General features: G+C 40.4%; 4 protein-coding genes across 7 annotated transcripts in view; 2 read left to right on the top strand and 2 right to left on the bottom strand.

Annotated features, from left to right (window-relative positions):
* Positions 1 to 4,648, top strand: part of evla (Enah/Vasp-like a) — a 39,072-nt gene extending 34,424 nt beyond the window's left edge. For all 3 annotated transcript variants that reach the window (XM_019348725.2, XM_019348724.2, XM_019348723.2), the window contains exons 6-13: positions 1,229 to 1,428; positions 1,556 to 1,671; positions 1,906 to 1,933; positions 2,864 to 2,906; positions 3,013 to 3,073; positions 3,296 to 3,353; positions 3,446 to 3,503; positions 3,607 to 4,648. In XM_019348725.2, coding sequence (XP_019204270.1) covers positions 1,229 to 1,428; positions 1,556 to 1,671; positions 1,906 to 1,933; positions 2,864 to 2,906; positions 3,013 to 3,073; positions 3,296 to 3,353; positions 3,446 to 3,503; positions 3,607 to 3,644 — 602 coding nt within the window. In that variant the 3' untranslated portion in view covers positions 3,645 to 4,648. The remainder of the gene's footprint in view (positions 1 to 1,228; positions 1,429 to 1,555; positions 1,672 to 1,905; positions 1,934 to 2,863; positions 2,907 to 3,012; positions 3,074 to 3,295; positions 3,354 to 3,445; positions 3,504 to 3,606) is intronic.
* A 648-nt stretch (positions 4,649 to 5,296) lies between these two features.
* degs2 (delta(4)-desaturase, sphingolipid 2) lies at positions 5,297 to 10,726 on the bottom strand. The gene is made up of 3 exons (XM_003453032.5): positions 10,431 to 10,726; positions 7,207 to 7,949; positions 5,297 to 6,532 (listed from the first exon to the last, which is right to left on the bottom strand). The coding sequence occupies exons 1-3, from the start codon at positions 10,510 to 10,512 to the stop codon at positions 6,389 to 6,391; spliced, it is 969 nt and encodes a 322-aa protein (XP_003453080.1). The 5' UTR covers positions 10,513 to 10,726; the 3' UTR covers positions 5,297 to 6,388.
* Positions 10,727 to 11,411: 685 nt separating this feature from the next.
* On the top strand, positions 11,412 to 15,603 carry yy1a (YY1 transcription factor a). The gene is made up of 5 exons (XM_003453033.5): positions 11,412 to 12,035; positions 12,994 to 13,144; positions 13,460 to 13,520; positions 13,690 to 13,848; positions 14,094 to 15,603. The coding sequence occupies exons 1-5, from the start codon at positions 11,537 to 11,539 to the stop codon at positions 14,274 to 14,276; spliced, it is 1,053 nt and encodes a 350-aa protein (XP_003453081.1). The 5' UTR covers positions 11,412 to 11,536; the 3' UTR covers positions 14,277 to 15,603.
* A 998-nt stretch (positions 15,604 to 16,601) lies between these two features.
* Positions 16,602 to 22,920, bottom strand: tpp1 (tripeptidyl peptidase I). 2 transcript variants are annotated; one of them, XM_019348727.2, is made up of 13 exons: positions 22,806 to 22,920; positions 22,310 to 22,384; positions 21,935 to 22,074; positions 21,692 to 21,842; positions 21,204 to 21,325; positions 20,115 to 20,281; positions 19,779 to 19,977; positions 19,403 to 19,591; positions 18,909 to 18,978; positions 18,682 to 18,802; positions 18,380 to 18,535; positions 17,655 to 17,780; positions 16,602 to 17,399 (listed from the first exon to the last, which is right to left on the bottom strand). In XM_019348727.2, the coding sequence occupies exons 1-13, from the start codon at positions 22,814 to 22,816 to the stop codon at positions 17,259 to 17,261; spliced, it is 1,668 nt and encodes a 555-aa protein (XP_019204272.1). In that variant the 5' UTR covers positions 22,817 to 22,920; the 3' UTR covers positions 16,602 to 17,258. The 2 variants fall into 2 exon arrangements, with proteins under 2 accessions (XP_019204272.1, XP_005477098.1); XM_005477041.4 differs by having other exon boundaries at positions 22,310 to 22,387; positions 22,806 to 22,903.
* Between the last annotated feature and the right edge of the window lie 3,136 nt (positions 22,921 to 26,056).

Genomic DNA, 26,056 nt, shown 5'->3' with positions numbered 1-26,056 from the left:
AAGAACATGAAAAATATATGTGTGGTATCAGCAGTTAAAGCCCAAACACACCCAGAGGTCCACCCACAGTTTTCTCATAGGGTGTCATCAGACCACTTCTCAGGACTGCTAGGGTGTGAACGTAGTCTGCTTAATCTGTGTAAAGCTGTCCCACTTACAGGGTGAGACGTGCAGTACTGTCCAGTCGTTTTAGGCACTAAAAGTAAAGAGAAGATATTTTAATATGCCACGGATTCATCCTATTAAAAAAAAATAAAGTCACCTTCTGCCTTTAAAATAACCAAGTTCTCCTTTCGCACTCTCACACATTTTCACTGTGCTTGGCAGGAATGTTTTCAAATCTTGCGTAACTCTCCGCACTCCTTCTGCCATTATAAGCTCTCTCGGTTGCTTCAGCCTCTTTATTCCTGACTGACAGCGATCCGCTCCACAGCAGAGGCTGTATGTTTGGGATTGATGTTATTCCGAATGAACAATTTCCCTGTTGGTATCTTATGACTGATATAAATCTAAACTGCCTTAAACCTTTGCACAGTGCTGTTCACAATGAGTCATGTGTTATTAGTGCTATTAGTTTTATGATAGTGTAATTCCCAGGAGAACTTCAACCAACTTCCGTCTCACCAGGTATATAATCAACCAGTAATGTAATATACCTGTGTAGGTGTGCAGAGCCTTTAAAACAAACATTTACGCGCCTCTTTTTATTAATATATATACTTTCGTCAATGTAGCTCAATGCAGCAGAACAATAGGCCTTTGTTGCTGACAATTTCTTCAAGATTCCCGGCAAATCATCCTTCACACAGTTACAGCGCACAACCCTGAAAATGAAGAAACACAGGAATTCAGGATTATATTTACAAGTCAGTCGACCCGAAGTCGTACCTGCTGTGCAGGTTTTTCGCTTGCCTGACTTGACTAACTGTCGTTATCAAACAGAATACATTTGAAGCTAATCTTTGGTTTTATTCCTGGTCCTGAAATTATTCAAAGACTGTAGGAAAATTTAAAGCAAACTTTTGACTAGTTTACTAAGTAACCAGCACTGACTATAACTACTTGCATACCTCTATCATCAGCTGGCTTTCACATAACCTTCCCACAAAATAAATTTATATATATATATATAACCCCCCAACCTTTAATCAGGATTTAATCTTACTCCTCCCAAGTGTTCTCATCTCTGCACGTAACCCATCTCTGCTTTCTATCGCACCTCCTTCAGCTGCAGCTCCAGCACCTATGGCTGGTCCTCCAGCCCCACCGCCACCACCTGGTCCACCACCCCCGATGGCCGTGCCGCCACCCATGCCGCCTCCATTACCCGCTGGTGGAGGGCCTCCTGGTGGCCCACCTGGGGTCCAACACCAACCCTCAGGACTGGCTGCGGCGCTGGCTGGAGCCAAGCTACGTAAAGTGCATAGGGTGAGCCTCCCTGCTTTAGTCTGAGGAGGTTCAGACTAAAGCAAGGGAATGCTATTAGCGTATTTGAGGCAAAGAGGCCCCCACAGGAAAACAAATGAAACCCATTTTGTAATGTGTCTGTGTTTAGGATGAGAGCAGCCCTCCTGGTTCCAGTGGCAAAAGTGACTCCAACCGGTCTAGCGGTGGCAGTGGCGGCGGAGGGGAGGGACTGATGCAGGAGATGAATGCCTTACTAGCACGCAGGTAAAACAACTTCCTAAACACACACACACTTTTTACCCCTTCACCTGTCAGATCACGCAGGAACACAGAAACCTGTTCCATTAGCCTTTTTGTTTTCCTTACAGTAAATATGTATCTAAAAATGTTTCTGGGTTAGTATTATATCCGTGTCACAATCTATTCATGCTAGTTCCTGAATTCTCACCGAAAGCTCACTCTTTTCACACAGTTTCCTCATCCCCTTTTCTCTTTTAGACGAAAAGCTTCTGAGAAACCTGATGAAGTAAGTTTTGTGCTTAAAGATATAGCTCAACATTTCTGGGATTTCCCCCGTTTGCTTTATCATCGAGAGCTGGTAGAAATACCAGTTTCAATTCATTCTTTTAAATGTGAGGCTCAAGCCAAGAGAGATATCCAACCTTTGAAAAACAGATGATAACAGCTAAACTAACAGGTTATTGATAGATCTTAGCATAGAGATTACAGACCTGATATAAAACATTGACCTCGCCACTGTTACCTGGACTTTTAGCACTGTAATTGTCATGAGCTTATTTTTTTTTTGGAGCCAGAAGTTATCATATTTGGATCAAAGACTGGAGTCAAACTGGGAATTTGCATGCATAAAGTTTATCTGTGCATCACATGGACATGGATGGCTTCTCAGTGCTTGGAGCTAAGTAGCATATAAATAGAAGAGCAAAAATTCAATCACCAAAACTTCAACACTGTCTTATCTGATGATTAGATCATTTACACTAAAAAGCCCCAACACTTGTGACTTGTCAGTCAGCGCATTCACGCCCTTAGTAACACATGACTTAAAGACGTAATCCAGTTCAGCTGATGAGTTATGAAAGAAATTCATCCCCCACACACTAAAGGGATAAATAAGCTGTGGAGAACAGGGTGTAAACAGGACTTTTAAAGGTCTAAATTTGAGCATTTTAACATGGGACTGACTCAGTGTTAGCACTGGTCTCAAGCGAACAGTCCAGGAATTGTAGTTTTTGGCATTTTGCTATTTTGCCATTTGTTGCTGGCATGATTGGTATCAGTGTTTAAATAAAGCTCTAGAAGTGTGACTAGGATATTTTCCAAAATGTGCATTGTTTTAAGGATGTTTTTTAAATATTTCAGAGATGTATGAAATTGCTGACTGTTATTAATAATACTTTAATGTCTGATAATCAATATCTGTCTCTCCTTGAAGGATGACTCAGGTGGTCGGGGATCAGGTCAGCAGAACTCAACAGGTATTAACACAGACGCTTTATCGGCTTTATCTGCACATATTTCAGTATATTTTAGTCCGTGACGTAGCCGAGCTATCTGATCGTAAGTATTTTTACTCTTTGCAAGATGCTGTGAAGAAGCCATGGGAGCGATCCAACTCTGCAGAAAAGTCCTCACTGGTGTCCAGGTCTGTAGATAAGAGAAGGAGAAGGAGGAGCAATGTTCTGAATATGAAATAGATACCAAACCTCTAGCATTACTCACAGGGATTTAGGCATAAATCTGTTTCACTGGAGCAACAGTTAAGTGTTGAAAATTCACTTTTATCAGTGCACCTCTGCTAATTATGTAGCCTGTTCTACTTCACTGTCCACTGTGTTTTTAGTCACTTCGCCCATTTGCCTTTCAGAGTGAGGCCCATCGGCAGCACTAGTGAAGCAGACACAGAGTTTGACAGGATGAAACAGGTTGGTTTAACTTCCCATGTAGCATAAAGCGTATTATGGGTCCACCCTGCAAAACTGAAATGAGACTCACAAGCTTGTTTACTGCCCCGCAGGAGATTTTGGACGAAGTCGTGCGCGAGTTGCATAAGGTGAAAGACGAGATCATTAACGGTAAGCAGAGCAGTCCTTGTAAAGTTAAACGGTAAACAATATGTAGCTTTTTAGTGGCAGGAAGCCTCCTTTTTCTTAAATCGGCTTTTGTATTTTCTCGCAGCCATCAGACAAGAAATCGGCAGAATCAGTACATCCTAATCTCATCCGAGCGTACAGATGGAAGAGGAGGAGCAGCAGGAGGAGAGCGACGGAGGAGCTGGAGGAGGACGGACACGCAGATGCACAGACGCGAGGACCAGGGAATGTTCTCTCAATGTTTCTGTGACCTCACAGACGCCATCGTTCGAGTTGCAGAGACGTTGTGGCAACATTTAAGTCTGCTGGACAGCAAAAATAAAAGGAAGAAACAGAGACAAGAGAGCGTGGATTAACGAGAGGGACGAGCAGAAGAAACGTGGGGATGGATTAAAGGAAGACTGACGTACAGGATGAACTCAAACAGAGGTTGACAGATGGACTAAAAGAAGAAGTGAGGAAAAGAAGGACATTCGTGCTGAGTTTTGGTGTTGTGGTCCTCTCTGTGCACCTAGACTCAGTCAGCCCAGTGTTGCAACTCTTTGTTTGCCGTTCAGTCCAAGTCTTAAGAAGAAAATATTTTTGTTTTCTAAGTTTTTACTGTTTTATTATTTAAAAAAATGTGGTGATAATGATGATGCTGTTGATGACAATGAGTATTTTATTGATATTCTAGAGGGAGAAAGGAATCTTGCACACCCTACGTCAGCCTTTTATATTTTCTATTGTTTTTGTTTAGTTTATCCCTAACTCGTTGACGATAACAAGCACAATATGGGCATAGTGGTGCCGCGTACCCACCTGCCCTCAACTGGCATATTTAAAAAAAAAAGAAAGAAAAAAAAGACTTTTTACAACCTTGCTCATACTGGCGTTGTGTATCTAACCTTTAAGAAAAAAATAGCTTAAACCACTTGAATTACCTCAATTTCCTCATATTTAAAGGCATAACAATTTTTTTTGTTTTTAGCAATGAATCAGATAACACACAAAAAGTCTGCTCTGCAACTCCAGTGTGACCGAGGTTTCTCTGTAACTGTTCGGATGTGCGAGATCACTGAAACTCGGGGATCATTCACAAAAAACAGGCCGATAACTTTAAATGTGCCACCTGGTTTTACCTAGGTATAAAAAAAAAAAAAGTAGTATTATATATATTAGTCATCCTATGCTTTGTGAACCCCACCCCCCACCAAGTATGCATGAATACCCCGTCTCTATGATTAAGTTTATTTGGTTTGGGGAAAAAAGAACAAAAGAAAAAAAAGACCCACACATGCAAAAATCTATATAAACGGTGGTACATTTACTATAGTGGTTTGTTTCTATGAAAGTTCCCTTTCTACGAGATGTTAAACTTGATGATGGTAGCAATGTGGGGAGAAAAAAAAAAAAGTGAAGAGGGTTGCTCTGGCAATATGCAAACCTAGCTAAGTGCAAGAGATGAAAAGTAGGCCTTTGTGATGGTAGCTAAATGTGTATTTGCAGGAAGGCTTTGGATGAATATCAGTTGTTGCATTCTGTTCACTCTGTCCGCTCTCAACTACGTTCTCATTTAAAAAGCTGGAAGTAAATTCATTCATTCAAAAAAAAAAATTGTCAGCTACACAGTATCCTGCTCACTCTGTGTGTGTGTGTGTGTGTGTGTGTGTGTGTCACTATCTTCGAGTTTGTCTTAACCTCGAAGGCATATTTTTCTTCGGATACCACCGAGACAAAAGCATTAACACACTCAGGAACGCAGAGTTTCTCTTTATAAAGACTTTATGGAGTGCTTTTTTTTTTTTTAAATAGAAATTTTATAAACAAGATAATGCTTAAGACTGAATATACATTAGGTTGAAGAGTCAGTGGGTGGACAAAACAACACAAACCCTACATAAAAACAGTAGCCATGCTTGTAATTTACCATTTGTGGTGGCTTGTGATTCTTGTAGATGCTTTCTTTTTTTCACCCCCATGCTTCTTGTGATTTCACAGGCTGGTATTTTAATCTTTATACGAGTTAGTGTGTCACTAGAAAATAATTTAAAATGGCAAAAACTAAATCCAGAAACAGAAAAACTGTATGATCAAACAGTGGTCATAAAAGGCGCCTTAGCAACACAGATGTAAATGAATACTTCATGAACATGTGTCCAACCTGAAGAAACACCAGTATGTTCATTTAACAAGCCTAACACTCTTGAGATACAATCCTTGTATGGCGATGCAGCTGCAACCAAGCAGAACGAGGCATCACAGAAGAAAAGGCTCCTCTTACTGGAAGGTAAGTTTCAATGCTCATTTTCCACTTCAGCATCGTTCTGCATGACGGATGTGCAGCTGCTAATCTAAGCGATTGTGCTTCTGCAGAAACTCTCACGAGGCTTGATGAATGCTTACAATCAGGAAAACTAAACGGCATGGGGTAGTGACATCTCTGTAAAACCACATGAGAATGTATGTGACCTTTATCCCGAAGTTATGGGTTTATGTCGCCTTCAGTCACAGATAAGAAAAATTTTACCTTCTTTTTTTTCCAGAATTCTTCTTTGTGCTTTCTGGGTACAAGTAGATTTCCACATTGCACAATGACACTGACTGCCTTTTTATAGCAGGAATACAAGCATGAATAAATAACATCCAGTCATATGAGGTGAAATCTCATTTGTGTAAAATATGCAACTGAAGTGTGCACATTGCCTTATAGTAACAAGAGTGCAGCACTGATTAGATAACAATGTCAAACATGTTTTTAGGCTTACGTATGGTAACATCCACACTATGTGACAAAACTAGAGAGCATGCTGGCTTTCCGTTGTGGTTAGTCGACGTCTGACAACTACAACTCACATTCTTGCTTAGCAGATCAATCAATCAGAGATTTATTCCTGTTTGCTCAGCTTGTACTCCCGTTTGATTCTGGAATAGGGCCCGATGCTGTCGTCAAACACAAAGTCCCACAATACCCGGCTCCAGGAAGTGTGTTGAGGCAGGGAGTCGTAATACTCGGCAGCGATTTCCTTGACCTGCCAACAGTTTAATAAAAAAAAAAAAGTTAAAAATGAAAGAGAAGAAATATCAATGAGAAAGAAGGTGGTGGAGAAAGAGTAAATATTGCAGATGATGAGTGTATAGCCTGCATCTGAAGTGGAGAGTTAATGTGTGAAGTATTCGAGGGCTTTTATTTATTCAACCTAATTCGACATGACTGTATTTGACTAGAACAAATGCTGATTTGTGCAAATAGGACAGCATATTGTATGGTATTACACAAAACAGTACATGTTGGGGTGAATGCAGCTCGACATATCCTGACTGAAATGTTTTACTAGACAATGAAAAGGGGGCAGTGAGCGGGGGTTAAAATGTAACTAAACAAAATAGATTTTTTAAGAGTTGTTTAAACTCGTGGTCAACAAACCTAAAGGCCATTAACTTGTATTAAGTGCCAACACTCTGTCCTAATAGAGGCGGCAGTTAATCATTTACAAAAGCTCCCCATTAAGCCCATAAATATTTGCAATTAATAGGAAAAAGAAAGGAGATTTGTGGCATTTCCCAGTGTCTGTTGTATTTAGGTTCTAAAAGTCAGGAGAGGCCCATATCATCTGTCCACAGTACTCTGTGATATAAGTGCAACTGTGCTCATTTTTTAAGTTTACATGTTATAAATCTATTTATAACAGTAATACGGTCTCACCTGAGGTAGTTTACTGCCGGGTATGCTGGGAAAGTCATGGTGCTCCATGTGATACCCAACATTGAAGGTAATCAAGTTCAACGCTCCATAGTAGGAATAGGTCTCGTGTCCTTTAAGGAACATGTAGTGCTCAGCTATGAAATGTCCAGAGATCGGATGCAGTCCCATACCCAAGATAGATCCTGCAATGAGGTAAACGATGGGCTTCACCCCCCATAAATAGTAGATAATTAGATCTACTACAAACTGAACCATTGCATTCTGGATCTCAAGCTGACCCACTGGCTTTGGGTTGACCACTAATGGGCGCAGGGCGTAGAATAATGGCTGGAGGAAGAGCCAGAGGATCTTCCTGGCTGGGGTGCAGAAAAACCATCCCTCAAAGTCTGTAGGGATGTCAACATCAAGCTGGTCCCCTCCAAGATACCGGTGGTGGTCGATGTGGTACTTTTTGAAGGCGGCAGAGTAGGGCAGCCCGATGGGTAGGTTGGCCCACATGGCGAACCAGCGGTTCCACTTCGCCAGCTTGTTACCAAAAGCCACGTTGTGGGAGATGTCATGGATAGCCAGAGTCAGGGAGTGATTAATACAGCCTCCAAATGCATAGGCCCAGAAGAAGATCCATTTCCAGGAGAGGTCGCGGACCAGGAAGCAGGCCAGGAGTTGGGTTAGGACCATGCCCGATACCACCCACTTCAACTGGGGGTCTGGACCCATCAGAGACTTGATCTGTGGATATTTGGCTGAGGAGAGAAGCAAGAAAAAAGGGGGATGGAAAAGAGCAAAGGTAGGAGTGATGAGATTGTTGAAAAAGAAAGAGTAGCAGGAGTGGCAGAGGACATGTGAGGAAAAGGAATAATAGATTAAAGGAAGCAGTGGAGCAGATGAGGATAACAGAAATGAATTCATTAATTTTTCTGAAGCGGTGACTTTCACAACATATGTTTCACAGTAATTTTCCTAAGGTTGCTCTCAGCAAACACAGTCAAGCAAGCTGTGAGGTAGCTGCCCTTCTCTTGGGAAAACCACGCTGATAAAATTCAGCTTTAATTGGCAGAGGTGTTGTTTTGCTGTGGGAAATGAAACTCAGGGAGAAACAAAAGAGCATTTGAAAAATCATTCTTTTTTAAAAAAAAAGACTTACAATAAAAAATAAATCAAATAATTAGGTCATACAGGTTCTGATTTGTTGCACTGGCCCCACCTTATAGGAACAGCAAAGAAATTTGGGCAGGTAAGTGAGGAAAGCTTGTGCCAAGTGATCCGGCTACTAAGACTTTAAAGTCACACCATACAGAGCATATCCTATCATGCATTACATCAAAGTTAGCCACACACCATCGCGGGATGTCGCATGCAAATCTGATCTACTTCCTTAGTTTCAGGTTGTGTAATGTCTCTATGCAAAACATGCTTACCTTGATGACTAATAGAGTAAAGATACTGGGGCTGGGTCCCAGTGACCGTTTGATATTTTGATAGTCTCCTCTACGGACCAAATCCCCTTTATTCTATTAATGTTTACCCAACAAGAATTCCCTGTTGCTTCCCTGCAGTCTCCCATTGTGAAACAATCATTCATCGACATACAGGCATTACATCAACATTAGTATTGCTTTCTAACCTGTGGCTCAATGTGAGCTCACCTCCAGAGCGTCCTTCCCTTTTTCCTAATTAAAGCCGTTTATGGACCATAAATTTTCAGATGCTGTCACAGCCTGCCTCCAGGGTATAAAGTTAAATCAATGACCAGGCATCATAAAACTCCAGTTTTAACTTCTTAATGTGTCCGTGCAGAACACATGTTGTAAAGCCATTAGAGGATTTTGACTTCATCGTGTCAGAGAAGAAAGGCCTTCCATTTGCCTTACTGTTAGATAATTTTCCAGCGTAGGGTATCAGCCTCAGGTTTCAACTAGAAAGGCCAAGGCCAAAATTAATTCACACATTATTCTGTTCAACATGTGGTGGTTGATCACATGTGTGGTCTCATAAGCATCTGTAATGACAGGCACTCCTTTGAATGTGCAGTATAATATTAAGTTTATGGCCTGTGAGTCCCACCTGAACCTTCAGTCTACAGACACGAAAAAAAAAGCCACTTAATTTATTAAACTACTTATTTTTCTATCACAAGGTGCCATTTCCATCAAATGGTAAAGCAAAAGGATCAGAAGCACGATTACCTCTAACACATCTCTCCACTACATCCCTGTCCCCTCAGAGGAGAGGACAATAAACAGTTAAATAATTTAGGATTTTGTGGTGTCAAGAAACCCACCACCTACTAGGAGTGTCTTTCACACCCAAGTAAGCATGCAAATACTGGGTAAAGGATTAAATAGACTTCAGCAGGTTAGGAGGTTGTCAAGCAAAGCTTTTAATTGATTAAATGACGGATCAGATAACCTATTAGTTTGTGATACATATTTTATAGGCAAGGTTAAATAAAAACAAAAAAAATGGAAACTCCAAACACTGTCTGGATACATATTTTGTTGGGTCACTCATGTCACGATTAAAAGGATTTCCCAGAAACCTGTACAACCTTTCTTATCATTTAAGAGTGTGACAGTCATGATTTAGAAATGTGAACTGTCACTAAGTTCCTATTATTTCACAAGTTAGGGGGATTTGGAAAAAAGAAATGCTGAAGTGAATTAAATGTGTCACTATCACGAGCCTGAAACAGTGATAATGCTCTTTCATACCATGTGTTTCCTTTTAAGAAATAACTGACTTTAGTTTAAAAACCGCAATCAAAAGCAAACATGAAGACTGCAACATCAGATTTGAAATTCCACTCACAGCACGCTGTACTCTTATTTATTTAATTGTTCGTTTGCATTGGTTTTAACTGGAGTACACTGCAGGTACACGCTATACCTTCGCCATTAAAATACACGGTCTTAAAGTAATACGTAAATCGTATTCGTCGCACCTAAAAGAGTATAAGTATGCGTAACTTCAAGTACAAGTAATAAAACTGTGTGTTTATCATGAGCGGCATGTCCGTTTCTACGTTTTCACTGCATCCATTGTGAGCTGATAGCTCGTTAAGCAACTGCTTGTAAACAGGTTTAACCGGCTACAGTTTTATAAGTAGAGTATAGTCAGGGAAAAAAACTCTGACCTTAACTGTTAACACAGTGACTTTTAAAGCGCAGTTTCTGGCGGATTAAAAAAAATCGTGATTTTTTGTTAATTCTTCTGTCATTTCTTACCCAGAATTTCCTTTCTTCTTGAAGTGTGCGGCTGGTCAGTGTAGACCCATTCAAAGTCGCCTCTTCCACCTGTCTTCCCCATGGCTATCCACTCTGCGTGTGAGGCAGCCGGCTCTGTGTCATCAAACCTTCCAAGTATCGGGGCACACCCACCTGGACAGGTTGAAGGCTGAAGGTTTAAGGTGTGGTCTCACGCCCCTCCTCCCAAAGCTGAAGCAGGGACAAACCTGCCTGTGCACCTGCTGAAATGCATGCAACCCCAGAGCGTGTGTTTTCTGCCCTGGAGACTAGAAACCTTTTTTTACTATGTTGTACTAAGGGGAGGTGGGACTGTAATGGTACTACAGTAGGCGTATATTCTCAAAGAATGAGTGAAGATTTTAGCTGGAAAACACACACAGCTTACACATTGTAACTGTCAAGGTCAGAATTTTTGCTTTAAGCTTGGGTATCAATGTTGCGCTTTTTTTTTTTTGGTTAAATTTCCAACTCATTTGTTTCAACTACACGAGTCATTAATGATCTGTCATGGAAAAAATAGCAAGCTTTTCCTCTTTTCTGTAATTTGCTGTTTTTTTGTTTCATTTATTTGTAAATTGAATATTTCTGAGTTTGATAAGAAAAACAAAAACATTAACTTAAACATGTCCCCTTTATTTAAATTATAAACTGGATCATCAAAAACCGCATTTTACCATATGATAAAAACACAAACTGTGAACCCATAATGCAGATAATGATTTGTATGGTACAAATACAGATACAGTATTTAGTTTGTGTCGTCAGATACTCATAGGATATGTATATTTAAATACAAAAATACAAAATAATATGCAAATTTATATTTATTTCATATAAATATAATTTTTTTCCTATAAATATGTGTGTAATGATCTGTAACCTAAGGGTATTCTACTTGTCAGGGCACTTTTTCCTCAAATCTCGCGAGATTTCAGAACTGGAGCGTTGTGGCGGCGAGAATACACTAGTGAGACTGTGGAGTTGTTGTCGGAGAGAGCGAGAGGGGGGGCAGATAGAGAGTAGAGAGGAGGGAAGGCTAGAGTGTAAAAAATAGCAATAGGAAGAAGCAATACACGAAAGTTATCATGGCATCGGGGGACACCCTGTACATAGAAACAGATGGCTCAGAAATGCCGGCCGAAATAGTTGAATTGCACGAAATCGAAGTAGAGACAATCGAGACCACAGTTGTTGGAGACGACGGTGAGCACCAGCCTATGATCGCCTTACAGCCTCTCGATACAGATGATCCGAACTCGATTCACCCGCACCAGGAGGTGATTTTGGTGCAGACGAGAGAAGAAGTGGTGGGTGAAGATGACTCCGAACTGCACACAGATGATGGTTTCGAGGACCAAATTCTTATCCCAGTGCCCGCCGTGGAGGAGGACTATATCGAACAGACTCTGGTTACTGTGGCCGGGAAAAGCTCGTCAACAGGCCGGATGAAGAAGGCTGGGAGCGGAAAGAAATCGGGCAAAAAGAGCTACCTGAGTGGGGGAGAAATGGGCAGAAAATGGGAACAGAAGCAGGTCCAGATAAAGACGTTGGAGGGAGAATTTTCAGTCACTATGTGGGCATCGGGTAAGTTAAGTGAATTCCTGCAAGCTGGCGCCTCGCTTTGTTCTCAGGATGTGTGTCGTGTGACTGGGCCCTGCTGGGGCCTTGTCCTCCGCCAAAGTAGGAAACATTTCCTAACTCCGAGCCACTTAAACTCCATTTGAAATGTTTTTGTTTTTATGGGAAGCCATGTTTTATGTGTCGATGGGCGCCGCCATATTTCCCCGGTCTAGAAAGTATGGCGGCCCGAAAAAATGGCGTTTATTTGGCCGACGAAGATGGCGGCGAGAGTGGGAGCGAGTGCAGCTAGCTCCGCTAGGCCGCTGTGGCGCAGTTCAGTTCAGCTTAGCGAAGTCCGTGGAGGTGGTGCATTCAGGAACCCCTCAACATTACAGTTTTTCTCCTTTAGTCACGCGTTTTTTAGTCACATGATTTTAAAAATACAATAAACTGTGTATTTTGTTTTGGAAAGTATATCGTGTTTTTAAATTATTTGCGTGACCCATAAAAAGTGCGATTTTTATCAGCTTCATGTAGAAACTGGTTTTAATTCAAGTGGTTGTTTAACACATGGAGAAGATGAAAATCGAGGTGATTAAAGAACAGATCAGGTTTCAATGCAAATTTTATTTGGAAAACATTTTTGTTTTTAAACTTTGTGCAGCAGACCTCACCTTACTTGCATTTCTACAATGAGTCGTTATGTATTTAACGCAAAACCTTTTCAATTGTCTTTTTTCCCTAACATTTTATGTTGAATGGACTGTGACACAAATGCACCATCCGTACTGTTTGGAAAACTGTTTATAGTGTACTAAGACTTTTGAGATTTAACCATTTGCGACTCAACAGAAATCACCTATTTAGCAACAACCGGGATTTTCCGTAATATTTAAGTAGGAAATGAGTGAGGACAAAGAGAGCTCAAAATGCACTGCTGCAGTTATGGATTTCTGTTAAAAACTGTCCCACTATTTTTTAGATGACAAAAAGGACATAGACCACGAGGAGCAAATCACAGGAGAAAACTCTCCTCCAGATTATTCGGAATACATGACAGGGAAGAAGCTTCCTCCTGGAGGCATCCCAGGCATTGATCTATCAGACCCCAAACAGCTGGCAGAGTTTGCAAGGTAAGTAGTGATAATGTTGACACACAGTGCAGCTTTCAAAACAAAACTGTATTGGCTCCATGAAAGACAGACAAGAAACCCTGCTGAAAGCTCTGGAGATTTGATAGATTAGATGCAGTTTTGCACACTCTTGTTTTGTGTGAAGTGCAGTATTGAGCAAAAATGCAACTCCACTTTACCATATGTAAATGCATACAATGCTATTTTAAAGTAATGCTAAAAATAGCACTGTATGCAAATAAATGCTATTTATCTCTTTTCCGTTTTTTTTTTTTTATGCCAGTTTACATGCAGCTACTTCCATTTCTATTGCAGAATGAAGCCGAGAAAAGTAAAAGAAGATGACGCACCCAGGACGATAGCCTGTCCACACAAAGTAAGTGTGCTCTGCGGTGAATCAGTGTGCATGTTGCAGCTCAGAAGTTTGCTCATTGTTGTGTATTTGTTATGACACCTCTTTTTTGAGAATTTGCAAGTGTGTTTTGCATTGGTATGCCTTTATGTTCATACAAGTTAAACTAATTGTGTTTTCTCTTCCCTGTCAGGGATGTACCAAGATGTTCAGGGATAACTCTGCAATGAGGAAACACTTGCACACCCACGGGCCTCGGGTGCACGTCTGCGCAGAGTGCGGCAAAGCGTTTGTCGAGAGTTCGAAATTGAAGAGGCATCAACTCGTACACACGGGAGAGAAACCTTTCCAGGTGAGGTCCCACACGTGACACACTGTCAGTTGTTTGGCTTTCTCAGAAAGCCTGCAAATATTTACTTTGATTTAATAGTAGGACATAAAAATGCATACCGAAGTGTTTACCTTACTCGACTAGGTTTGTGTGTTTTAAGAGTGGTTATATGCAAATTTTGCTATTTCATCGTAAGGCTACTGATTTATTCGTGAGCTGACTTGAGACATGAAGTAGCATTAACACTCTCTCTGTCTCTTTCCCAGTGCACATTTGAGGGCTGTGGCAAGCGGTTCTCCCTGGACTTTAACTTGCGCACACATGTGCGTATTCACACTGGAGACCGTCCGTATGTTTGCCCCTTTGATGGCTGTAACAAAAAATTTGCCCAGTCCACCAACCTGAAGTCTCACATCCTCACACACGCCAAAGCCAAAAATAACCAGTGAATGAGCCGCGCTTCAGACGAACGACAACGTAAGCAAACACTGGAGGATTTGACCTGTATGTTCGCTCCTTCGACAGCCAAATGATCCCTTGGCCTGCTTTGTTGTGACATAAGAAGTCCCTTTGTGTTGCCTCTAGGTAAAACGTTTAAACGGAAAAAGGCGTCTTCATAAACTTTTTGATACACGGAGGTTTGAACAAGCAACTTGTGAGAACCCCAACCCCCTCAGGCCTCTTACCCTACTTTGGCTCTGCCTGGATGGAACAACTTAACAGTTTCTTCTTGTGGAGATATTATTTCATGGATCTGCACCCGAGAAACTTATTTATACCTTAACACAAGCAGTTAAAAAAAAAAAAAGTTTTTGCAATATTCTTCAAATTTGCGTCAATCCTTAGCAATGACACATTTTCAATTTTGTACTTTTCCCCAAGTGTGCATATTGTACACTAATCAACAGAAGTCCTTTTCAGACATGGGATCTATGAAAGTGATGGCGTTCTGTCCTTCAGACGTAGGTCATTTTTATGTTTATGTTTTTCTCAAAGTTTTATTTAGACACACACCTGACGGTGATGGGGAGAGTCGCAGTACGCGTGCAGCGCTTGCCCTTCCTGGAAAAGCCTTGTTGACTCTGTGACAGCAGGTTTTCTCAGGATCGACTCTTTTCACTGTGTTTTTAGTTTCTTCTGTCATCGTCACTAAGCAGGTTGTGTGTATATGTGCTGCTCAGAGAGCTGCACGCTGCCTCTCGCACACAGGCTCAGAGAAAGAGAGATGTCTCTTCTGTTTATTGAAAGAGGAATGTCTTTATCATAAATTAGAACCTGATTTTGGAGAGATTGTATTGCTGTTTAGGGCATTCCCTAATGAACTCAGCAACTCGCAAAGTTTAAATGGAAGCATGCACAGTCAAAATCACTCAATACCCCTCTCTTAATTTGACTGCATGCATTCAGATTTGTCTTGAAAAGTTAGAAGTAAATGTTTCCAGGTCCGACCTAATGAGATTGCCATTTAAGGATAAGTGCACATACACTTGTGCAGCTGATGCATTCAGGTGCCATCAAGATTAATGAAAGGGATTGCATGTCTGAAAGGGGCTGTAGGCTCTGTGGTAATGTATGTAGTCAGATTGTCTCTGTAGCTCTTCTTCGAAGAGGTTTCGGTTTGTTTTACCTCCTCCCTTTCTTCCTCACGAGTGTGTTTCGAGGATGTGACTGGGTGGTCTCTGCATATTTTCATTTTCTACAACACAATATCCTGTAGATCATAGACATGTGATTTTCAATAGTAATCAGTGATTAAAATGTTTCCCCCTTGCACTACCAATGCAAAACGGTGTCATTTGTTCTCAGTTTGAAATCATTCTCAAATATTTTATACTTAATTAAAAAAACAAAAAAACAAACTAAACCCTCCATTGTCATATAACTGGGATACTTGTATATGTTTGATACTATAGAATAATAAGAATGTAACGGGTTAACTTGTCGAAGTCTTTCACAGGGAAGTACCGAACCTGGGTTTCCTCTTTAATTCAAATAGAAAATAAAGAAGTGGAACTTCTTTTTGTTTAATCCTTTTCCATAGTGCATATATACACAAATAGCAGTTTTATGTCATCTTACAGCTTGAACTTTAGCAGTTACAAAGGGTCATCTGTAAAAATTAGTTTGTCGGCTTGTTTTTCTTCACGTGACAGGATACTGAAAACAGAGGCCAGAGGCTGTGTTGACATTTGCATTGGAAATGACAGGGCAGAATTTTCAAATTTAACTAGTTTGTATACCTAGGAGTTTAGTAATAACCCACATATATTACTTTTATCTATTTACAATTATTTTCAATGCATATTCTGCAGATTATTCTTGTTTAATAATATAGTAAAATGTTAGCTTCAGAGTGTGGCGATTGACGAATTTACCTGACAGGTGAAAGGTCTGTGATTTTTGAGACTGAGGGGAGACAAAAATCCCTGAGAGGGTTGAGCCACTAAGGCTGATTGTTGTAAAAGTCAAATATGTAGCTCTGGCTCCCGTGGCAACCCATTGTGACAGCCAAAGGAAGCTCTAATAAGCTCACATTTCCAAACTGCAACCATCATAACATACTTTCAAACATTGAGGATAATACTGAGCACCCATCTGACATTTTGTTGTACATAATCTGGCTTTAATCAGTCCACAAAAATAGCAAAGGCAGTGCTTCCACAACAAATAAAACTGATTTGTGGAAAAAACCCAAGTACAACAATGCTGGTGGGTAGAATTGCTGAATCACTTCAAATCCACATATTACAACACATCACAGCAGCAAATCAAGATTTCAAAGGTCCTCTTAATCAGCACACCACAAAGTATGTTCCCCTTTTTAGTGCACATACATGAGCGGTGTTATAAAAATCTGAAACAACACGATGACTTGTACCTAGTTTATCCCTGCCGAGTAGTTTGGAAGTCTCGTTCCCAGTACAGATCAGATATTAATCCAGCTCACAATCATTAACAATCAACATCACTTATTTTAAAACAAGCTGTGCATAAGAAGTGATTACAGTATATTTTTCCACCTTTTCATTAAAGTTATTTAATCTTTTTGCATAGCCGACTGTACGTCCTCACTGTGTATCTAGAGGGATGGATGTAAAGCCAAGAATATCTCAAATCTGGGTCAGTTAAAAATGCAGTGAACAGCAGAAAATGGCAGCTGTAGAACAGCATTAAAAAACTACCACTATAATTATCCCTGACAAACATACTTGAACAGTTTGAAGCCTTAAAATGAGAGGTGACGCAATTATCCTTAAATGATTCAGCAAACAAAAATCTTTAGGAGATCAATAATCCTTCAACATCAAACGTATACCTGAATAAAACCAAAAGAGGCAACCTAGAGTATAGCTATTCGATCCTCTTGCCTTTGGCATTGTGTGTGTGTCTGGCGTCTACTCTCAGAGCAGGCGCTGGTGGGTTATTTGCAGCTAATCACTCAGGAGGACAGCCAGCAGGGCGGGATAGTTTGGCGTACCCCAGCCGGTAACGGGATCCCACGAAGGTGCGGCACAGAAACCCTGCCCTTGAACCTGCTCGTCCAGACAGCCATAGTGGCAACCTTCAGTTACCTTGAGACAAAAGTGAACGGCATTTAGGAACCAGACCTCGACCATGGATATTTGGTTTCTGGTTTTAAAAAAATGCCTTAATGAATAACCGTCATAACAGTAGCAGCGTAAACAAAGCTTGTTTTTCGGCTAAAGCATCGCACTGCGTATGTTATGTAATCTATACAAGTGGAGCATTCTTCAATAGTTTGGTAACAACACGAGTCCTCCAATAATTACTTCAAGTACAGTAATAGTATAATTAGCTGCACTTACATCAAATAAGGCCTTTCCATTCAGCTTGTAGAGTCGGGGGTTGAGGAAGCCCAGGGCAGGCAGGCCCTTCATGAAACGTTGATCATTGATGAGGGAAAGCATACCTCCGACTACAGGGGTCGATGCCTGGATGGGTAAGCAATGCATGTGAGATGAAATGAGCCACAAGAAGCAGACATTCATAGCAAGTGATTTACGGTAAGTGCCAACTGCTGCAGGTGCAGCAGGTGGTGAATGGGGGTGGCTACACTTTGTAAACGCAAACATTTCTTTAACTGAAATAAACCTCCCATGATGTGTACGCTTTTGTACTAAATGTAAAGGAAGCTGAAGAGCACAACATGGGGGAATGAAGCATGAACCTTTTAGACCTTCACTCATTTTAAAGCAAATCCCCTGTAGCTATTGAGTTTGTCTGCTCCGATCCATGCTAACTGTACAGAGTCTGTTCTGGAAACTGCAGCTACAGATATGTATGGTATAGATAAATGTATGTACAGATGTATGGTTGTGCATTTTTGTTGTATGCATATCAGTGTGTAGGCATGAATGCACTTGTCTGTGTGTATATGGGCCATTGGCTGGTGATTTGGAAATTAGATGAATATTTCTATTATTTATTAGACAGGACAGTTTGCCCATTAGGCTAATTTTATGGTTCTTCCGTTTCTTTTTTCCTCCTCTGCTACATTGTCAATTCTCTGTTTGCTACAAAGGATACTGACCGAGGTCCCTGACACCAACGGGACAGGCACTCTGTTGCTGACCACCCAGTAATTATCAGATAGGGCAGCCATGTCTGGGTAAGCCCTTCCGCTGGTATTGAAGTATGACTTAGGAGGGAGGGCTACAGTCTTTAGATAGCTATTCACCGCAGTGGTCTGTGGGAACACACACAGAGCACAGATAGCACTGTTTACACTGACTTTTGGAAAAAAACAAACACACAATGATCACTGGATAAACAAATGAATGGAGATGGATCATAAATGAATCTCTCACTAAAGGCTGATGTTGATGTTATTACCTGGTAGTCGGGCATCTTAAAGATGTTGCTGAAGCCTCCACCACTGATGGAGTCTGTGACTTCATACGTGACCTTATAGGGGTTCTTGAAGGATGTGCCTCCTACTGTAGTCACATACGGGCTGGAAACAAGAAACTCTTTAAATATGTTTTTTTTTAAAAATATACTGTCTGTTGCAAATAATTACACGCTGCTTTAGTTTCACAAAACTGGAGTTGATGTTTTACCTTGAGGCAGGGAAACTGGGCCTGAAGGTGTTTTCTTTGCCCAGATGTCTGCATCCAGCACCACTGTCACCTGAACACGACACAAGATCAGGGTGATTATAAGTGAGGTGACAGGTGATCGTGCAGCAAATCTTACTAATGACTGGCAGCCTATTGACTGTTGCTTTGGAGCCGTGATAAAAAGCAAGCAGAACAAAAAGGTATCGCGTACACATGCCGTGCCATCGGGGGTTTAGTATGAAACAATGGTGCTGTATTCATGTTTCAAGTGACATAATAATCTGACAATGAGAGTGACTTTACAGTCAGGTGACATATTGCCAAGGAGACAAAGGCTGTTATTTTCTTTACATGATCAGGTTTTTCTCAAGCCTCTAAAGAATTCCCCAGTTATTCAAGTCAAGTCTCATTTTTAACCAAGCTGAGGAAAACAACAAAAAGCATCACAACATGTCACACATGTTACTGTTACAAATATTACTGTTATTACTGACCAGAAGCAAAGAGCAATGAGATTCCTCTGACACCGGCCTTCATGAACTCTGTGTTGATGCGCGTCATGTAGGCTGCAGATAGGCTGTCTTCATCATCTCCATAGCTGATAGTGTGAACCCAGGGCAGGCCAGTCATGTTGCTGAGCAAAATCATCCACTGGAGGAAAGGCTCCTGGGACTCATGGCGACCTGGAGGCACAGGAGAACAATTTAAAGGGAAAAAAGAAACATCACTCTGTGTGGAGGTTGTTTTTTTCTTGCTTTTAACTTCAAGCTCTGACCTCTTTGCTAAATGGGTTATCATTTCTATATCATGATTTTGTTTTGAATAATCTAAAATTAGAAAGACAAAGTCGGAAGTCTCTCTTTCTCATACCTGGATTGGTGAAGACCCAAGTGGAGATGTTTGCCCCTGTGCTCATGATGTACTCTACATCCAGACTGGCCTCTATACCAGCCTTTCCTCCCCCCTGGGTGCCTACAACTCGATCCACCTCAGACCGATGCTGGAAGCCACCACCGAACATGGCCATGAACTCAGCCAAGTCGGCGGGATGGTAATACTGCTCCAAAAACTAAAAGAGAAAGCAGCTAGCTAAAGTGAAAAATTACACCACGTTATGGTCAGATTAAAGACTTGGAGCTGAAGGTTATATGGCTAGTTGCAACATTTAACCTTTCATCCCTTAAATAAAAGGTGAGTGTATCATACTTGAGCTACAGCTTGGCTGTTGTTCTGAACTGATCCCACATCAGCTGATGTTAGATTGTAGCGAGTCCTTAAAATGGAAGGAGTCACCCCGAGGTGAAACCCTGCCTTAGACTTCTGCTTCTTGCTGAGATCCAGTCCCTTGGGAGGAAGACGGTGAAGTCCTCCAACTGCAGAAGCATACACACATTAAAAAAAAATGCAATCCCACATCCACTTTCTTAACCACTTATGTACTTCGGGGTCACGGGGGCGGCAGTGTCAATGCAGATCCAAACCTAATCATATGAGATGCTCTCATAAAGTTCAAAGACTTTGTCATTTTTAATGACAAAGTCTTTGAACCCAAATATATCTCCTCACCTGCATCTCCAGCCCACTTTTAGTGTAGTTTCTATTTATTCCTTTTTTGATTAGTCACTGAAGTGCCATTCTGACCACTTGCACGTGGGTATTTACGATTTCACCAGAAATATCCGAGAGAAACCCTCAACTTCTGTGTAAAAAATTACCCTGCGGCTAAGCACCAGGACCTACACACCAAGCAACAGTTCTAAGGAAAAAGTGAAAAGTGTCCAAGTTGGTGCAGTGGTTAGCGGTGTCACCTTACACCAGCAAGGTTCCTGATTTCAATTCTGGCTGTACTTAAGGTGGTTAGAATAAAGCGCTATATGATGATTAAAAGTGTGACTTGTAGGGCTTTAATAGGTCATTAACACTGCAGAAGCGGTGATTACATGTAAACACACACGCGACACTGGAGTTTTCTTGGCCACAATGACAATTTAGGTAACCACTCGAAAGTTTAGGCCCTATGTGACATTATCCTCTTCCCCAAAATAAAATTCCTGGTAAAAAAATATTGTAATGAAAAGGTTATTGAGGATCCAGTGGGCGTTAGTGACATCCATTAGTGGACTGAACGGACAAAGAAGCGATCTAAAAAAGGAAAGAAGCCAAGCTGGAGTTTTTGCAGCGAAATGTGAGTAGGTGTTTTATTTTTTTGGTTTTTTTGCAGGCAATTGTAGAGCTTTATGACCTAGGTCTAAATAAAACAACATAGTAATTAGCAGCTTTTGAAATGGAGCTCACCAAAGTCAAGGTGATGATGAACGTCATTGGGAACTGAGTATGGAGCTGAAGACCTCACTAAATAATGTCCATCTCTCATATAACGGTGAAATCTGCTTCCTGGAAGTAACCTCTCTGCAGTCCTGAGGGAAAAAAGCAAACAAAAGAATTCAGTACAACTATCATTTACTGTGATTACCATGCAAACACATGCAAGTCCATCTATGTGTGTTTAAAAAGGAAACAACGTAAAACAGATAAACTGGAACTTCTAGTAAGTGAAATCTACTCCTTGTCTCAGCCTTGATTTATGAATTTCACTGTACTCCAGCTCAATGTCTGTTTTTTTTAACCCAAAACCGCATAAAGAGGAACTATATCATAAGATATTAGTGCGAGATTTACACTGCTATAGAACTCGTGTCGAAGAAGTGACTTTGCACTTTAACTGTGTCAAGAGCAAGTGAGTTGAGTAAGCAGAACAAATGCTGCCAAAGAAATATGCTTACTCTGCAGTCATGGTGCACTGCAAAAAGTCCTGAGTGCGAACAGTTAGGCAGTTTGTAATCCCATGACTCTGCAGCCAGCGATGCACCACCTTCTCGGTCAGGTCAGAGGGACGGACGAGGGAGGCTACTTCCTCCAGACTGAGATGCTTACCTGGAGTGCAAACGAGCACAGGTTAACGTTTAAAGGAGTATTTCTTTCTGTTTTTAAAATGTAAAGGATGCAGTTATCGGATAGATCCTTACCATACTGAACTGAGTCAGGGTCTGACACCAGCCTGAGCTTTTCCTCCAGCAGGTGAACATTCTGCTGCTTTAGGGCAAAGGTCAGTTCGAGCTCTTCTGTGGGACCAACCCGATCCACATGAGCCCACTCCTGTGGTATCCTGTGCAAAGAGGAATAAAGTTTTTGAAAATGTATTTTAACACTCAGAAATTAATGGCAAACATTTAAATGGCTGGGAGACCTGGTATAACAGACTTATTAACAAACACAGCACCCAGTAATTAATTACATATGAATTATACCTCACTTTACAGTCTATAGCTAGCAGAAAACCAGGTGTAACTTAAAGTAACTAATAGATATGATAACAGATTTAAAATTGTATGTTTGCTCACAAGACATCCTGGTCTGACTCCAGATATCCACTCCAGACCACCGAACTGAATAACAAGAGCAAGGAGAAGACCAGTCTGCTGGAGAAAAGGAGAATTCAAAACATTAAAAATCAGATACACCCAAAACAAACCCGGAAGTTTTGTCAAAAATATAATTACACTTGGAAGCAGCTAGTGTTATTTCAGGTCGGTAACAAAAGATGTCTTGGTGCATCTTTGACGTCTCAATGTGATTCAGGTAAGAGGGTGAAATTAAAATCATACGCATTTTTTCCTACCTTCATGCACACATAGCGTTATACTAATGCTACATCTATTACAGAAAAGCGCTGTGTAGTTTATTACCACTTTAACCTGCTACATTAGCAGCAGCTATAGGTCACCAGTGACGTAAAAAAAAAACGTGGGTTAGCTACGTTTAAACAGTTCACGGTATCGCGGTATCTTTTCTTCATTATTTATGAACATAAGCTCTGAAGTTATCTAAAGCACTCACAGTTTGTTCATGGTGTCCTCTCCTGTTTCAGCATTCCAAACTCAAGCGGCCAGGTTAGTGTATGCGCACTAGTCATGTGACTTTTTTTCACGTGATCAGCAACCGCTGCCCCCCCTCCCCCACCACCGATCCTTTAACACGTTTGTAGTATGTTCTACTAACTTTAATTTTTGTTTTATATATGTTTGTTTTGTTTTTTTACTGCACGTAAATACGGAAGCGTAGTACGGAAGCGTAGAGCTGCCACCCAGGCAAAAGAAAAAAAGAAGTATATCACGTTATAACGTGAAAAGTTTATTGTTCTAACAAGATACTTTTCACGTTTGTACAATATACTATCATGTTTGTACAATATACTTTTCACGTTTGAACAATATAATATCACGTTATTACAATATGCATAAATATCACGTTATTACAATATAAATATCACGTTCGTACAATATAAATATCATGTTCGTACAATATAAATATCACGTTATTACAATATAAATATCACGTTCGTACAATATAAATATCACGTTCGTACAATATAAATATATTGTACGAACGTGATATTTATGCATATTGTAATAACGTGATATTATATTGTTCAAACGTGAAAAGTATATTGTACAAACATGATAGTATATTGTACAAACGTGAAAAGTATCTTGTTAGAACAATAAACTTTTCACGTTATAACGTGATATACTTCTTTTTTTCTTTTGCCTGGGTGGCAGCTCTACGTTTCCGTATAATACACCACAAAACACATGGCTTCCGTAAAGGGGGTCCTCAGGTCTGTGAGAAGTGCTATCACCCAGCTTTTACGCAATTTCTTTATATTTTAGTTACAGAATATATATATATATATATATATATATATATATATATAATTTGTTTGAGTCTTTTTTGCTTCTTCACACAAAATTAGGTCCACTTCAAAGGAATGTTTTTTTTTCTTCCTTGTTTTTTGCGTGTACCATTTTAAACTGTGTCTTCAGGCACTTTGTTATTTGCAGCCTTTTTGAAAAAACACATCATATGAGTTCAGAATCAATTTGTGGATATTAAGTTTACTGTTCTGTCACCCCCTTCTCTTGACTTGGGACGAATCCTGAAATATTATTAAATATAGCAGTTAAACTTTGGAAATCATCCAATGCTCAATATGAAACGTTCAAGGGCAGCTTCACTTTTGCTGGTTTGGAGGTAAGTTTTGTAAATTTCCTGCTATGGTTTGGATATTTCTGTCCACTCAAACCTCTCCTTCACCACTGTGGACTTGGAATGAAAGGAAAATTGTCTCCCCAACTAAAAGCAAACAACAACAACAACAAAACTAGCTAATTTAAAATAACTAGACGGTAGAAAATAACTAAAATAATATTGCAAACTTTCAAAACCTAACTATAATAACATCATAATATACAGAAAATGTCTTACGGGTAAGTTTTTGCACGTTCCACATACCAGTGTGGAAAGACTAAATTGAATGATACACATATATTTACTAAGTTTGTATTTTAAGTCTGGTATATTTCTGTTGCTGTACAGTACTGTGCAAAAGCCTGGAGTCGGCTCTCATATCTCAATATTTTGCTTCCAAGTACCCAGTCCTTGTACCTGGCCTTTTTCAGAGGAATGCTTTCTTTGTTTGTTAAACCACTTAACACTCACCTATGAATCATTCAAAGATAAAACAGGCACTTAACTCAAGGGTTGAACCAGTGTTGTGTCTACACATAACAGACAGGTCAACAGCAAAGAACCAATTTTAAATGGTTTCTTTAGACACTTTGTTACTAGCAGCCTGTCACAATAGGCACATGGTTTCTTCCCATTTCTTTGGTTAACCCTTGAAAAATGTGAAAGACAACACAGTTTTGCAGCATGAAATAGTATTTTGCACCAACAAGGTGATTCCTAAGGAACTGTTAGCCAAAAACTTGGCATATCTTGGCATGGTGTGCAAAAACCTTGAGGAAAAAACTGAAAGTGGATAAGAAACGGCAGGCCTAAAAAAATATCCACAGCAGATAAGCAGTTAGTGAAAGTCATATCCTTCAGAAAAAGGAAAAATCCAGCAAAGACCTGAGAAATGCATCTGCTATTCACTGAAGCCTTATCACGAATGTCTAAATGGAAGGTTGGCTGTGAAGAAGCCATTGTTAGGGATGGGAAACAGCAAGAAAAGGAGGACTGGGATAGGTCTTTTCTATTATTCAAGAAGTGGACTGATCTTATGGAGGGATGAATCCAGTTTTGAAATTTCTGGCTCATCATCATCATCAGTATGTACAGAAGAGAAATCCTGTGGTACAGTATCTGTACAATGAAAATGAAGATTCTTAAAGAATCAAGCACTTTCCTACCTTACAGACCTAAAATACTGTATCACCCGAATAGAGTATTTTGCTCTACTTGTCAATCCTAGATTTAAAAGACTTGGAAGCAGAGCATTCAGCTTCAGGCCCCTCTCCTGTGGAACCAGCTCTCAGATTTGGGAGACAGACACACTCTCTACTTTTAAGATTAGGCTTAAAACTTTCCTTTTTGACAAAGCATATCGTTGGGATTGAATCAGGTGATCCGTCCCTTAGTTACACTACAATAGGCTTAGGTTGCTGGGGCTCCCCATGATGTACTTTTTCTTCTTGACTCACTATGTGTTTATACACCACTCTCATTTAATCATTAGTTATTATTAATCTTTGGCTCTCTTCCAAGTGTCTTTTGTCCTGTTTCATTACCCCCAATCAGTCGCGGCAGATGACTGACCCTCGTTCTGCTCGAGGTTTCTTCCTGTTAAAAGGAAATTTTTCCTTCCCACTGTCACCAAGTGCTTGCTCATTGGGATCTGATTGTTGGAGTTTTTCTGTATTATTGTAGGGTCTTTACCTTACAGTATAAAGCACACAGAGGCAACTGTTGTTGTGATTTAATGCTATATAAATAGAACTGTACTGAACTGAATTTTAATCAGTGGTGTTAAGGATCTTGTCAAAATTATGAAGGTGGACAGTACCATCTGGAAGCATTACTGAAGCTTCCAGATGGTACTGTCCACCACCACCTTACTGAAGCAGTGTGAAATCATCTTGACAAAGAACAGAATAAAAGGCAGCCAACAGAAAGTGTTGAATTTCCTTCAGGAAGCCTGTAGAACTAATCCTGAAGACTACTTGAGCACATCAAAACCAACTACCTCTGTGCAACTAAAGCATAAAACACACAAATAAACCATAATTAAGAATGGGGGGAAAAAA

This window comes from Oreochromis niloticus, linkage group LG19 (genome assembly GCF_001858045.2).
Source record: "Oreochromis niloticus isolate F11D_XX linkage group LG19, O_niloticus_UMD_NMBU, whole genome shotgun sequence".
NCBI classification, from domain to species: Eukaryota; Metazoa; Chordata; class Actinopteri; order Cichliformes; family Cichlidae; genus Oreochromis; species Oreochromis niloticus.
The sequence above is the reverse complement of the archived record's forward strand: the minus strand, read 5'-3'. Positions and strand labels throughout refer to the sequence as shown.